The sequence below is a fragment of the Gallus gallus genome, chromosome 3 (genome assembly GCF_016699485.2).
Source record: "Gallus gallus isolate bGalGal1 chromosome 3, bGalGal1.mat.broiler.GRCg7b, whole genome shotgun sequence".
NCBI classification, from domain to species: domain Eukaryota; kingdom Metazoa; phylum Chordata; class Aves; order Galliformes; family Phasianidae; genus Gallus; species Gallus gallus.
In genome coordinates, this window is record NC_052534.1 from 37,189,068 (window position 1) to 37,203,102 (window position 14,035).

Below are 14,035 nucleotides of genomic sequence, written 5' to 3' on the forward strand. Positions count from 1 at the left end.
TCCAGTTATATAATTTTTAAAAAATTTAATTAGCATATTTCTGGTAAAGACCATCCAGTAAGTTGCAAATTCACCTTTTTGTCTCCAGTCTTCTGTCTGCTAGGCCTTGAATCTATGCACTGACATCGCATATGCTCTCACATCATATCCATGTTACATGTACTCATCTTCAATGGCACAGCTCTCACCGTTTCTATATCCTAAATCATCATCAGTCTGCAGAGTCCAGAATAAATTCCCAATAAATCCTCTGTGTCTCTGGACCCACTATTTCAGTTCTTTGCCTCTTAATCTCACCTCACTTTTCCTCCATCTTATCTATTTGAGTCTGCATGCTTTCAGGCAGGAATTGTGACTCACTGCGCATGTACAGCAGCACAGAGGGGCCCTAGCCTCAGCTGAGCCCTTGGGCACTATGTAAGATAAACAATCAATAACAATATTAATAGATTTTGTCCCTCAGTTCCTCTTGCAACTAAGAGCTGTAATCCTTCCTCTCATAACTGAAAATACATATGTTTTGTCTCAGTAGCAACAATGTCCATTCATCCCCTCTGCCATACCGAGATGATCTTATCCAGTTCTTCAAGAGGCACACAGTAATTAATTCTTTTCTTCACAGTCTATCCCAAAATTCATATCCTTCATAGATTCTTTTGCCACTACTTTATTTCAAGACCATAGATTAAGGAAGAAAACACGTTTCAGAATTGAAATATGGATGCTACATGGAGAGCTACATTTTTCATATCTATCTATCTCAATTTTAACTCCTACCAGATTAAAGGGCACCAGTCTGTATAGAGGTGAGATCCATTCTGGAACCTCTCCTAATTGTTTAAGTTATTTCAATAGACATTAAACAAAGGAAAACACTGAGGGAAAAAAAGAAAAGACATTCATGTACTTTTACCTGTACTCATACACACAACCAAGAGTCCAACAAAACCAGAGCTATTGGTCAGAAAGATACTTAGATCATGTGCTGAATCCTCTTGATAGATTTGTTAACTAAGAGTAACAAACATCAGAACATCTGTTGCTTAAAAAATACACAAATAAAAATTTTAAAAGTAAATATTCATATGAAATAAAAACAGTTGTAAAAAGTTTCTGCTGTTCTACAATTGTCTTCAAGGAGAAAACACATATGTACACACGCTTTTTCATTCTTGATCTTATGAAGTCCAAGAATATAAAATTGGATGATTCATCTCCTCTGGATAGCCTGGTTGCCAACAACAAAACCTTGCCAGCTGAGCTGTGTAGCTAATGCACTGAAATGTACCAGAACAATGCAACAGAATTTCTAATGCCCCAAGTCTGAAGAGGAAAACGATGAAAAAAAAAGAAAAAACACAGTTCATGAAAGCCTTTCAAGAGGAAGTTCAGCAGTTTTATAGTTCCCTTAAGCAAACTTAGTAATTTAACATGCTTAAAAAATATATATCATAGAATCTAAAAAATAACCCCTTTTCAACAGGAAAAAAAAAGTATTTTAAAACAACTCTGGAGAGAAGGATGCCACACAGAAAGCTGTACACAGATGTTATGTTGATGAATCAGGTGGGAAGTTACTTCTATCAGCTAATCTTTAATAATATTCTGTTTGTCCCCTGGATCATCTCTAAATCTTGTAACAGCAGCCTCTTTTAATCTCCAGTCAGTTCATGAGCAAAACACTGTAATGCTTCGATTACCGTGACACTTTCACTTGATACATCCCTGCCCTTAAGTGAGACAACACTTGAAATAATGACAATGGATTCTGTGCACATTTCAGCCACAAAAATTCCTGTTTGCAATTGTTAAAATTCCACAACAACAGCCTCATCACAACACATTTTTTTTCTATTCTCTTTGCCTCTGCTTACTAAGTATTTTGAGAATACACAGCACGTAGAAATCCCACCCCCAGCACAAACAACTGAATCTGAATATATACATGCTGACAACATTTGTAAGAGCTAACTGTTATCATAGCTAAAGAAGATGTTGTAGCATGATGGAAAACACAGCAATAACAGCACAGCAGCAAGGTCACAGGCTGCAGAAAGTGAGAATTTACTGAAAAGTAACAGCTGTGAGTACAGAAGCAAAGGAAGCAATCCACTTACCTTCAGAAGGCCTCAGGTACACAAGGGTCTCCAGGAAGATACCCTTGTCTCCACTGCCAACCCTTAAATGAGGTCTGGGAAGAGGTGGATCCTGGCTCCACCCCTTCTGGTCACTCAGCTAAACTGCATGCACCTGAGCTCCCCTGGGTTGGCCCTGCCTTCCCACCAGGTGCTCAATCACTGGTTCAGGCTGTGACTTAGCATTTCCACTACAGATGTTAAAAGAACTTATTAGTAACAGAAATTACACAGTCAAAACCTAGAGAATGTTACTGACTGCCCTACACTTTCTCATTTGAATTCTCTTATACATCCAGCAAAAAAAGCTATCAGACACATGAACCTAGAATCTTCTGTTACCAGTGCAGTAAACTGTTCAAATTTCCAGACAAAACAGACAAAAAAAAAAGGTCATATACAATGAGAACTGCCTTCCATAGACCAAACCATTTAATGGCAGCTTTTTCTCACTGCTGAGAAAGTACACACTATTGCAATGAAAAGTCAACAGAAAATAAATTTCTTCTCAAAGTCAGCACCAAACCTGCATAGCCTGATTCTCATCTTTCTGTTTTCTATCTTGCAAGCAGGAGAGCAGTAACAAAAAACTTTTTCAACAGTTTCCCTCACCTCATAAGGAGTGGAAGGAATAGGTGTTCTGGGCTACTTTCCAAATTAGAAGTATCCACATCCACTATAATTCTTTTTTGTTCTCTGGCGCAAATACCACTACAGCTTCCAGCAACACGTCTCCAGTCTTAGAAAATATGTTTATGATTTTTCTACACTGCACTACCTTACCGAGAAGCACTAATTACAGAATAGAGGTTGCTTTCTGCCTTGAGGAAAAAAAGAAAGAACAATTTCAGAGGACAAAGTGTTGCTACTGCTTGCACAAAGAAAAGAAAGGTTAACTACAAAGAGAAAAAAGTCACAAGAATCTCAGACAACAAATATTAATCAAGGCATAAAAGTAATTTCCATATCTTCTATAATAAGAGTTAAAAACTTAAATATTTCAAAATAATTCTTTATCCATAGCAAGAGAAAAAAGTGTGAAACACTTTTTAACTATATTTAACTATAAAACTACCCTAAGTTTATTGTAATAATCTGATCTTTTTAGGATATTAAAAAACTTCAGTATAAGCACTTATTCTACTTAACAGAACACTAAATCCAAACATAAAAAACCATGAGGATTTGTTTATGAACACTCAATTTTTCTTATCAGTGTCTTTTAGAAGACAAAACACTGGTGTGTATTGCTCACTCCTTCATAAAGGGAGGTGTGATTTTTAAACAATTGAAAGATTGAAAATTTGTTTAGATTCCAAATATAGCTTAGTTTAGACAAATAAAGATGTTATATGTAAGTCTCTAAAAGATCAAGAACAGTCATAAATTAGCAATAAGATACATGGAAGAAAGACAAAAATAATGCGTACTTCCAAGCAAATATCACTATCCATTATTTTCTTCTATTTACTCTGCTCCAAATTAATTTTAGAGCTTAAAGAAAATAAAAATGGAAATGTTACTCAATATTTTAGATTAATAATAAAACTAATTATTAAAATTAAACATTACAATGAGAACATACCATAAACATCATTTGAAATACTCAGTTTTCAGTAACAGAGAAAGCTCTAGACAACAGGAAAACAACAGGTAGATAAAACATACACAAATGTGCACAGAAGATTCCGTTTTATTTCTGGAAAATTCAATAAATGTACACAACTCACATCCTATTTCAAGCAGTGGAACATGATGGAAAATAAACATTACCAGAAAATGCCTTACAAAATTATTGCTTACTTCCAAGAGTAATTGAAACTTTCTTCATTAACTAATCAAAAGAAACTGTAGTCGCCTAAAATTAAAAGCTTCAAGACAAGATTGGTCTACAATCTTATAATACAGACCAGGAAAAAAATGTATTTTTTTTAATTGAAAAAGAAAAGTAGAAGTTCTAAAGAATGATATGAGACTGGAAGAATAAAACAAGTGGATAAGAAAAGTATTTTAGATGTATTAAGCACCTAAAAAGCAGTATTCTGCTGTAGCATATATGACTTCCTGAATAAATTAAACAGTATGCATAACAACAAATCCAAATTAGAGCTGACTTTGTGTTCCACAGATGACATAACAAGAATTATGCTGTACAAAGTAAAAGTGCATTGCTAACACTAATTAAAGACACTACTTCACAAGAATAATATTTAGCTTATTAATGAAGTTTTCAGTAAGATTTGCAAAGTAAGAGAAGAAAGCTACATGGCTCTAAGAGGAACATGACAGATTACTGCCTTTGTTGAATTGGACAAGACTGCCTGCATGGCAAAGTTGGAACAGTTTACAAAAATTTAGATGTGAATAATTCAAAGGATATTTAGCAAGGTATATACACCATAAAACTAATTGTAGAAAAACCAGGCCACACACTTTTGTTACATAAATACAATTGTGTTTAAAACTGCAAATAAAGAGCATAGAGAAGGATGTGCATTCAAAGCCATTTATTCCAGCAGTACACAATTTTACTTGCTTGTAATACAGCTCTGATTAAAGTCTAGAAGAAGTTTGACATCACAGAATCACAGAACCATTGGGGTTGGAAGGGACCTCGGAAATCACCTAGTCAGCAGATTGCCTACAGTAGATGGCACAGTAACACATCCAGATGGGTTCTGAATACCTCCAGAGAAGGAGAGTCCTCAGTCTCTCTGGGCAGCTTGATCCAGTGCTCTGTACCCCTCAAAGCGAAGAAGTTTTTCCTTGTGTTTGTACAAAGCTTTCTATGTTCCAGCTTGTACCCACTGCCCCTTGTTTTGTCTCTGGGAACCACTGAGAGTGGCCCAATCCACTTGACTCCCATGCATTAAATATTTATAAGCACTGACAAGATCCCCTCTTAGCCTTCTCCAGGCCAAACAGTCCCAAGTTTCCCAGCCTTTCCTGGTAAAGATGCTCCAGGCACCTCATCATTTCTGTGGCTCTCCTCTGGTCTCTCACCAGAACTTCTCTGTATTTGTTTTTAAACTGAGGAGCCCAGAACTGAACACAGTACTCCAGATGTGGCCTTGACAGAGCAGAGCAGAAGGGAAGGATTAACCTCAAGATACCAGTGGCCTTCTTGGACACAAGGGCACACAGCTGGCTTATGGCCAACCCACTGTCCTTCTTTCCAGCAGATCAGCCCCTAACCTGTACTGATGCATGTGGTTATTCCTCCCTAGGTGCAGGACTCCAAACCTGCTCTTGATGAACCACATCATGTTCCCTTCTGCCCAACTCTCCAGCCTGTCCAGGACTCACTGAATAACAGCACAGCCTCCTGTCGTGTCAGCCATTCCTCCCAGCTTCATATTATCAACAAACTTGCTGAGAGTCCATTCTATCCCTTACCCAGGTCATTGGTAAAGACCAGTGAGAACATCAGTGAGAACAGAAACAGACTTAAAGAAACATATACACAGCCATATAGTCCCCCTTGAAATTTTGAGCAAGCAAATTGGTTCATAAAATGTTTAATCTATACAGAATGTATTATTCTGCTAAATGTTGAAATCAATTATTTTACCTTATGATTGTAGTAGAATTTTAGTAATAGGTAATACAGTCACATTTTTATTTGAGGCAGACTTAGTAAAGCAGCATTTATTTTTAGGCATCTGGCCAAAAAATAAATTCGTACCGTAATATTTTCTTCTGCCCTTTTGCTAATGAAATAGCCCTTAACAACCTGTTATACCAACCTGCTTGGTTTATGTATTTATTTCATTTAAATGACTTATTCCTTAGGCACAGAAAATGGGAAACATCAAAGAATGGGTAGAAAATCTGTAAGGAATATAAGCATTTGCTTCAGCTGATTATTTAAATGTATACAATGCTGCTACAAACCAATTTCAACTCTCAGAACTTCTTATTTCACTGCCCCTCCCAATAAAATGAATGACTAGGGTATAACTTCTAATAGCAAGCCATAACTTTTGAATAAGAACTTACTACAACAAAGTGTGCTTCCCAAGCTCTAGATGTGGTTCCAATTGTCAAACTGTAATTCTGTAACAGACATAAATCATTATGAAAACCTCACTCATCAATATGAAATCACACAATACATAAAGACGTAATTTTGTTAGCTCTCATACACCCACAGTTTGCTATCCAAGTGAATATATGCCTTCAGCGAACGTGTGTTCTGTCCCATGTTAGTTTATTCTGTTAGTAAACCAAAAGCTGAAGCAAGGCCTTCCTCTGTAAGCAGAAGTGCAAGTGCCATGCATGGAAAAAAATCTCTCCCATCAAGTTCTAAAGACTGAGCATTTCTCACATTACATATCAATTGAATGACTCTACAGGGTTAGAGCTTTAGGGAAACTGATATTGCTTCTCTCACTTAGCCATTTTCTCAGAGTCAGAATATACCACTGTGCCAAGTACATGATTCCTTGAAGCCAGTCTGAGGGCAACCCCTGAAACAAATTGGCTTGGAAGGGAAGAATAATCATTGATGCTCTTAACTTTGTAACTTTCAAGTAAAAAAATAAACAAACTGCAGAACAGAGCAAAATAAAAATAGAGATAGAACAGTTAATGGCTAATTCTGCTTTGCTGATAGATTTGAAGGAGTACTCGAGAAGAAAATCAGCAATTGCAGCAGACATCTACACTATAAGCTAAAATTGAACTAGGAAACACAGAATAAATTTAAAGAAGAAAGCTATACATTACTTCTGGCAATCAGAAAAGAGATACCTGGAACATCATCAATAAAATACATCAATATTGCAGCCTAACACATTCATCTAATAGTTATATAATTGGTTATCAAGCTACATTCATATAACTGTTATCAATAAATCACGACCACTGCAGGAAGATCAGAACTACATGACATTTAACGTCCCTTCCAATCCAAGCCAGACTATGATTCACATAGCTATGAAGATTCCTTAATTAGGGATGAAAACAGAAAACAAGAAACCTCGATTCTTAGCTAGTTGTAGTCAATAAAGAGGTGTAATTTCTTCAGTTATTAAAAATACATGTATAGTGTTTTATTTTTTTTTTTAATTGAGCCACATGTTTCCCCTAGAAAAAGATACCTCCCTTCAGCAAACAGGAAAGTAATTCTTACAATGTAATTTCTCATATTTCTCCTCCATGAGGAAGAAAGTTTCTACTTGTTTCTAAATTTGAAATTAAAATACAGTTTCTATACATAAACATATATTTTACTCTGGAGAAAAGCCAGACTGCAAGGTATAACTCTCAAGAGGATAACCCCAAGAAAAAAAATTAAGAGTTGCCTTCAGGAAAACATTTTTCTACCAGCTTGATCGAATGCTTAAATTCATGACTAAAAACAATAGCAATTTCTGCTACAGACAGGTTGAAGCTGTGTCAAACTTCATACGAGGAAGAGCAATCAAATCCAAAACACAGAGGGCTCAGTACTTCTGGCAGTAAAATGGAAGAATGAGCAAGACTGAAAAAAAAAAAATTCTTCAGATGTTGCATGTTTGAAGAAAAACAAATGCAACTGAACCTGCAGATAGCATGTAACATACAGAATAAGTACAGTATGAGATATGGCTAACAAATTTGATGTGGACTTAAAGGCATAACAATATTTCATGAAATATTTTGGAACCATCTAAAATACAAGAGCATATCTTCCAAAGGACTGCAGAAACCTTCTCATGTTAAAACCAAAATTTACAGAACATTTTTACAAGTGCCCTGGTCAGCTCAGTCCTTTACTTATTACTTGTTTGGCAACTCTTTCTTCTTCTAAGCTTTAAGATTCTTCTTCCATTAAAGTACCAGTATTAAAAATAAGTGTTCCCTTCATTTGACATTTTAAGTGTGATTAAAGAGCCAGTAAGGACTGACAAACCAGAACAAGCAATCAAACCATCATGCCAGGACTTACTCAAAAACATTTTAGTATGCAAATCATTATTTCAGAAGTTTGCTACATAGAATTCAGTTAATAATAATGGAATACTTAGGGCATTTGAGGAGTTTTCAGGTTTCACCCACATAGCTATCACCTTTCTGCAGCTACTAAATGCAGATTAATTAATTAATACTAAATTGCTCACAAGCTTTTTGGAAGGATTGTACTACATAATTCAAAGACTAAAAGAAATTAGTCAGACCATACCAATACGTACACATTAATAAAGACAACTCTTTTCCTTCTTTAACCTTAATATCCCAGCACCATGCTTAGATCTGGGATAGCACTGCTAGATACTTTTTATCCCCTCTGAAAATCCCATTTCAGGAATGTTAATCAACATATTTGACTCCCAAAAAAATCTTAAATGTTATTGGCACACTTTGATCTTCACTCTTTCCTTCACTAGCAGAGTTAAATGTGTTCATCCACATCTCCTATCATAGCTCTTAATGAACGAATCATTTCTTGTCTACATAAATGCCATACTGAGGGTCCTTTGGCTTTCTGCTGGATTGACTAGTATACATTAGTCAAACCACAAAACACGTCTTTGCTTTCCACAATTTTTTTTCTGCCCCAGCTGAGACTTATTTAATACAAGTACTTAACTGCTGAAAATTTGGATTAGTCTTCCTTTAAGTGCTATTATGTTACTTGTAGTAACAGAGGAAAGGGAAAGGTTTTCCTATATCCACTTCGTTCTTAGGGATAATTTCCCAGTGTTAGATATTGTGAAGTTTGGTTTCTACTTTTCTGTTGAAAAAGGGAGCGTATATTCTATCTCACTGTTGTTCCCAAGACAACTGCACACACACATTACCTTTTATGCACTAGAGTTGCAAAGTCTACTCTAAAAACATGTGGAAACATAGTTAAAGAAAAGAAGAGGGAAGTCATGTGAATAATGTCTATTTTCAACCTAACCTTCAGCATTGGAACCCCAATATATTCTCATGACTGTTGCAGGGCTCAAGGTTTCTTATCCATCTTTGTAGGTATTTAGTTGGCCATTACTGCCAATGGAACTGAGCTGTTTACCAAGGACTGCACTGGGATGAAGACCACGTGCCCATATGGAGAGGCTTAGCATCTAGCTCACACTCAACACATCTCTACTACTACTAACAAGAAGATCCCACTCTATAACTAGAAAATAAACATACCATAAGTGATTTTTCAGTGTTTCAGCTACATTCCTCATGTAGAGTGAGGATCGAGTTATCAGTAAATTAGTTAATCTAGTAGTTAAAAGAGACTGAAGCAGATCCACCATCCATTATTTAGGCTTGCTTTGCAAACTCTCCAAGTTTTCTTCACTCCATCTAAATTTCTGTATAAGAACTTGCACTTGCCACGACAGGAATGAAGGTTGTTCATATAGACCATTGTGTGGTATATTCAGTAACGAGAGAGATTTCCCTCTTCTTCCTTTTATACATTCAAAGAATGCATTCCACACAAGACCCAGGCTCTTTTTTCTGGATGCGCGTGGCTTGGCAGGAAGAAATGGGGCAGAGACAGACTTTCCAGCTCAATTCCACTAATACAACTTCATTTTCCCACAATCCTTAGGAAAACTCACAGAACAATCCTCACAAAATATAATGACCTTGTAATTCATTTTCTGCAGTCCTGCTGTGTTCAGAATATGAAAGGAAAAAAGGCCACTGTTCTGCACTAAAGTGTTAGTCTTGTATCTATGAATTTACACATCGTATGGAATGGCTTCCCAACGACTTTTGCCACAGTCTCCCTAGGATGACTATTTTATTACTAGGTAGGTAACCTGCTATATTTCCTATTCTCTTCAAACAGTCTAATTATAAGTAAGGCAGGAATTCTTATGACATACATTAAGTTATCTCACAAAATTGAACAACTGTTCCCATCTTAAAAAAAGCTATAGAAACTTACACAGTAGCAGTTACATTAAACACATTTCTGAAAAGTTGAGCATTGGAGCGTTACATTTAAACAAAAATTGCAATTGACAAATAAGTTAATACACTTTGTTATGACATCCTGTCATATTTTTCACTTTCCAAACAGTAGACACATAGACATTAACATTTTTAAGTAATTCTAAGAAGCTAAGCAAGGTTTCCACTATATGCCTCAAACATACATTTGTTCTAATTTATAGCCAAATAACAGATTATCGGGCAGTAAAAGAAACAATATGTCTGAAGAGTTTAAATAATCTGACAAGTAACACCATCTTTATTAAGGGAAGGAAAAGAAAAGAAAGCAAGACTTTCTAGGTAAGTACACAGCAAGTTAACAAAATTCTGGCTTATTAAAAAGTAATCACAACATAAAGCTATGGTGCTGTATAAGCAGGTGTGAGCTTCTACCAACTTTTGTCAGACACCTAAAGTGACCTTTTCTGTACTGATGTTGCAAACAGCGGTTAACCTTAAGTTGTACTATTTGTTGCAATGACAACAAAGAAATAAATCTTCTTATTCTAAACAAGAAAAAGCACAGAAAAGACAGAAGGACTAAAAATCTGCCCTGCTTTTGCTTCTCCAGTCACTTTACTAGTTTGAAGTTGGTTGGTTGAAATTCTTGTTATTCAAGAATATCATTATCTGCTTATTCCTGCTTCGGTCTTTAGGAGGGTCTGTTGTGACAGGACAAGGGGAAAATGGCTTCAAACTAAAAGAGGGGAGATACAGACTGGATATAAGGAAGAAGGATTTCACAATAAGGGTGAGGATGCACTTTAACTAGTTGCCCAGTGAGGTAGTGGATACCCCATCCTTGCGGACATTCAAGGTCAGGCTGGATAGGGCTCTGAGCAACGTGATCTATCTGTAGGTATCCCTGTTAATGGATGGATGGCTGGACTGGGTGATCCTGTGGGTCTTTTCCGACCTTGGTGATTCTATGATTCTAATTGCATGAGAGTCGAGACTATGTGACTTTTAACAGTCCTTTTCAATTCAAACAATTATATGATACGTGGGAATAATACTATCACTTAAAGAATTCATGATATAAATGCAAATCCATACAAACAAAGGAAAAAATAGTCCAAATGAAACAGAGAGCTATGTAATACACTGTGGCAGACCTAAGTAAAACATTTTATCTGTGGTATGCCTGGAATTGTCCCAAACAATTGTAAGACCATCACTGTGACAAGAGGCTAAATGCTGAAAATATGGAGAAGGGAGCTGTGCAGGGATGGGCGGCCTTGCTCTGATCAAAACTCCCTTGTAGAAGTGGAGTTGTTAACTGCAGACTTCTTGACAACAAACCCTGTAAATCTAGCAGGCATAAAAGTACCCCCTGGAGAAGCTTGGAAGAGACTTCAAGACTTCAAAACTTCTGGATACACACTCTCACAGACCAAGGATCCCTCCATTGGCTGGATGAGAGCTGGAAACCAGAACGGTGATCTCTTCGTCTGTCTCTTTCTCTATCCACTCCCCCTCCCCTTTTCTTTTTTGCTTGTGAAGTTGTTAAGTAATGCAAGGCTTATTTTGACTCTTCATAGAATCACTAAACTTAGCCACGCAGCTTAAACAGATACAATTGTAAGACTGCCAATAATTTTAAGGTAAGTGCAGAGCAGAGATTCTCATTAAAATTGACAGTTGTGTTTGGATCCTGAGTGTCATTTTACCTTATTCTAACCAAATGGATTTCTGAATCTGGCCACCCCATCCTGCATGGGCAGGACATGACGCACATATTATTGGAATCATAGAATACATTACTTTGGAAGGGACCTTAGAGATTAACTGGCTCCAACCCCACTGCCCTGCACAGAGCTGCCACCCACCAGCTGAGGCTGCCCAGGGCCACATCCAACCCAGCCTTGAGCAACTCCAGGGATGGGGCATCCACAACTTCTCCAGGCAACCTGCACTAATGCCTCACCACCTTCTGAGTACAGGATTTTCTCCTAACATCTAACCTACATCTGCTTTGTTTTAGCCTAAAACCATTCCCCTTTGTCCTATTACAATCAGGCTGCATAAAAAGTTGCTCTCTTTCTTTTTCATAAGCTCCCTTTAAGCGCTGGAGGACTGTAGTGAGTCTCCTGCAGCCTCCTCTTCTTCAGGCTGAAGAAGCCCAGCTGCCTCAGCTTGTCTTTGTAAGGAAGATGCTTCAGATGTCCAGCCATCTCTGCAGCCCTCCTCTGGAGGCACTCAGCAAACAGAGTGCCTGGATTATCTACTTAAGTAATTATTGCTTCTATTCAACTACACTCAATGCTCCAACACAAAATTCAAACCAAGTAGTTCAGTCGAGCCAGAGCTCAGCACCTAGAAGTTTTAGAATACTCCAGTAATAACTCCCACTTAAGAGATGTATTCTTTGTGAGGAAAGTTCTGCTTCCATTCAGAAATGAAGCCTAGAATCCTATTAACGAGAAATCATTATTCATTTACCCCTAGTGATAATACGTCATGACAACTTACTCTTTTAAGGAACTGTCCCCTTGCAGTCAATAGCAAAATTCTGGTTGATTATATATAAAAGAATAAGCCCCTCACCAATGCAAAATACAAACAGGAACTGCTATAATTTTATTCTCCTTAGTATCATGAAAGGAACAGTCATCTCCAAATATTCATGGAGCTTAATTTCCCAGATGTGCTGAACTAAAAGATTCGTCAGATAAGATACAAAGAAAATCTCTTAACAATGTCATAGCTAGGAGCAATTCCAACTAAAGACTGAATCCTCCCAGAGTTTCATAATTTTCAGAAGCAAATCTGCATTTACATTGTAACAACTAACACACACACACACACTTCTGATCAGTCTGCCTGCAGGCCAGGTCTGGAGATGAAAACCTTGTTCTATTAAGGCAACAGTTCTGCCTTCAGCAGGGATCTGAGTTGTAAGACCTAGAACACTTCATTAACCCATGGCAACCATTAGATCAATCACAAACCAAACCAAAGAAAAATGTTATTTTGTTATGTTTAAAAAGAAAAAGTAGTGCTATAAGAATATTTTGTTCATTTGGCCAATTTATTTAAGCAAATCAACATATAACAAACATATGGCAGCAAACGTACATTTATACTACTAAGCAGAGAACTCTAAGGCTTCTTTACAGCATTTCCAAGTAATGATTTGTTACTAAACAGACAACTAATTCTCAACACAGATTAACAAAAAAAAATATTTAGACAATACAGAAAGAGTACTGCTGACCTCACAAATCAAATCACATAATGCTAAGAAAAATTAAAACCTCTTTCATTAACCCATTTACACTGTGTCCATTTACCAGCTCAACCAAGATTATCATTTATGTACTAGCACCATGACATCAAATATCACTGAACAAATTTATGTCCGTGAGTTTTTAAATCAGGAAGTACAGGAAAACTCAGTGCCTACATATACACAGTTTTTAACCTCTCTTTTGCTGTCTACATATAGCCAAGTTTAATTTTATTTTCTTCCAATTTAATAAATTGGAACATACATTTGTGTAGAGTTAAGAGGAAAAAACAACGTTTGTTTTAATACAAAGCATCCCTAGGTTTAAAGAAAAGCAGTAGGAAAAGATCCCTGATTTTCAATGTACTTTCTGGATGCAGCCCTCTTTCATATATACACACACACGTGCGCGTATATATAATATATAACTATATTTTATATATATATATTTTATTATTATTATTATTATTAAGTTGATAGAGAAAGACTTTAACACATCCTTATCACAGAATGGCCTGGGTTGAAAAGGACCTCAAAGATCACGTAGTTTCAACCCCTCTGGCATGGGCAGGGTCACCAGCCACTAGACCAGGCTGCCCAGAGCCACATCCAGCCTCACCTAAAATGCTTCACCTTTGCATAAAAACTGGTGCGCTTTCCTTAATTAGAGTCATCCTGATCACTTCCCATACAACTATATAGCAGGAAAACCACCTTTAAAAAAAGGCCTGTAGCACTAAAATAA

General features: G+C 36.7%; 1 protein-coding gene across 12 annotated transcripts in view; it reads right to left on the reverse strand.

Annotated features, from left to right (window-relative positions):
* RYR2 (ryanodine receptor 2) overlaps positions 1–14,035 on the reverse strand; it is a 361,102-nt gene that overhangs the window by 341,945 nt on the left and 5,122 nt on the right. For 9 of the 12 annotated variants that reach the window (XM_040698257.2, XM_040698256.2, XM_040698261.2 and 6 more), the window contains exon 2: positions 6,135–6,191. The exons of the other annotated variants lie outside the window; for them this stretch is intronic. In XM_040698257.2, the coding sequence (XP_040554191.1) occupies positions 6,135–6,191 (57 nt within the window). The remainder of the gene's footprint in view (positions 1–6,134; positions 6,192–14,035) is intronic. 12 annotated transcript variants of the gene reach the window in all.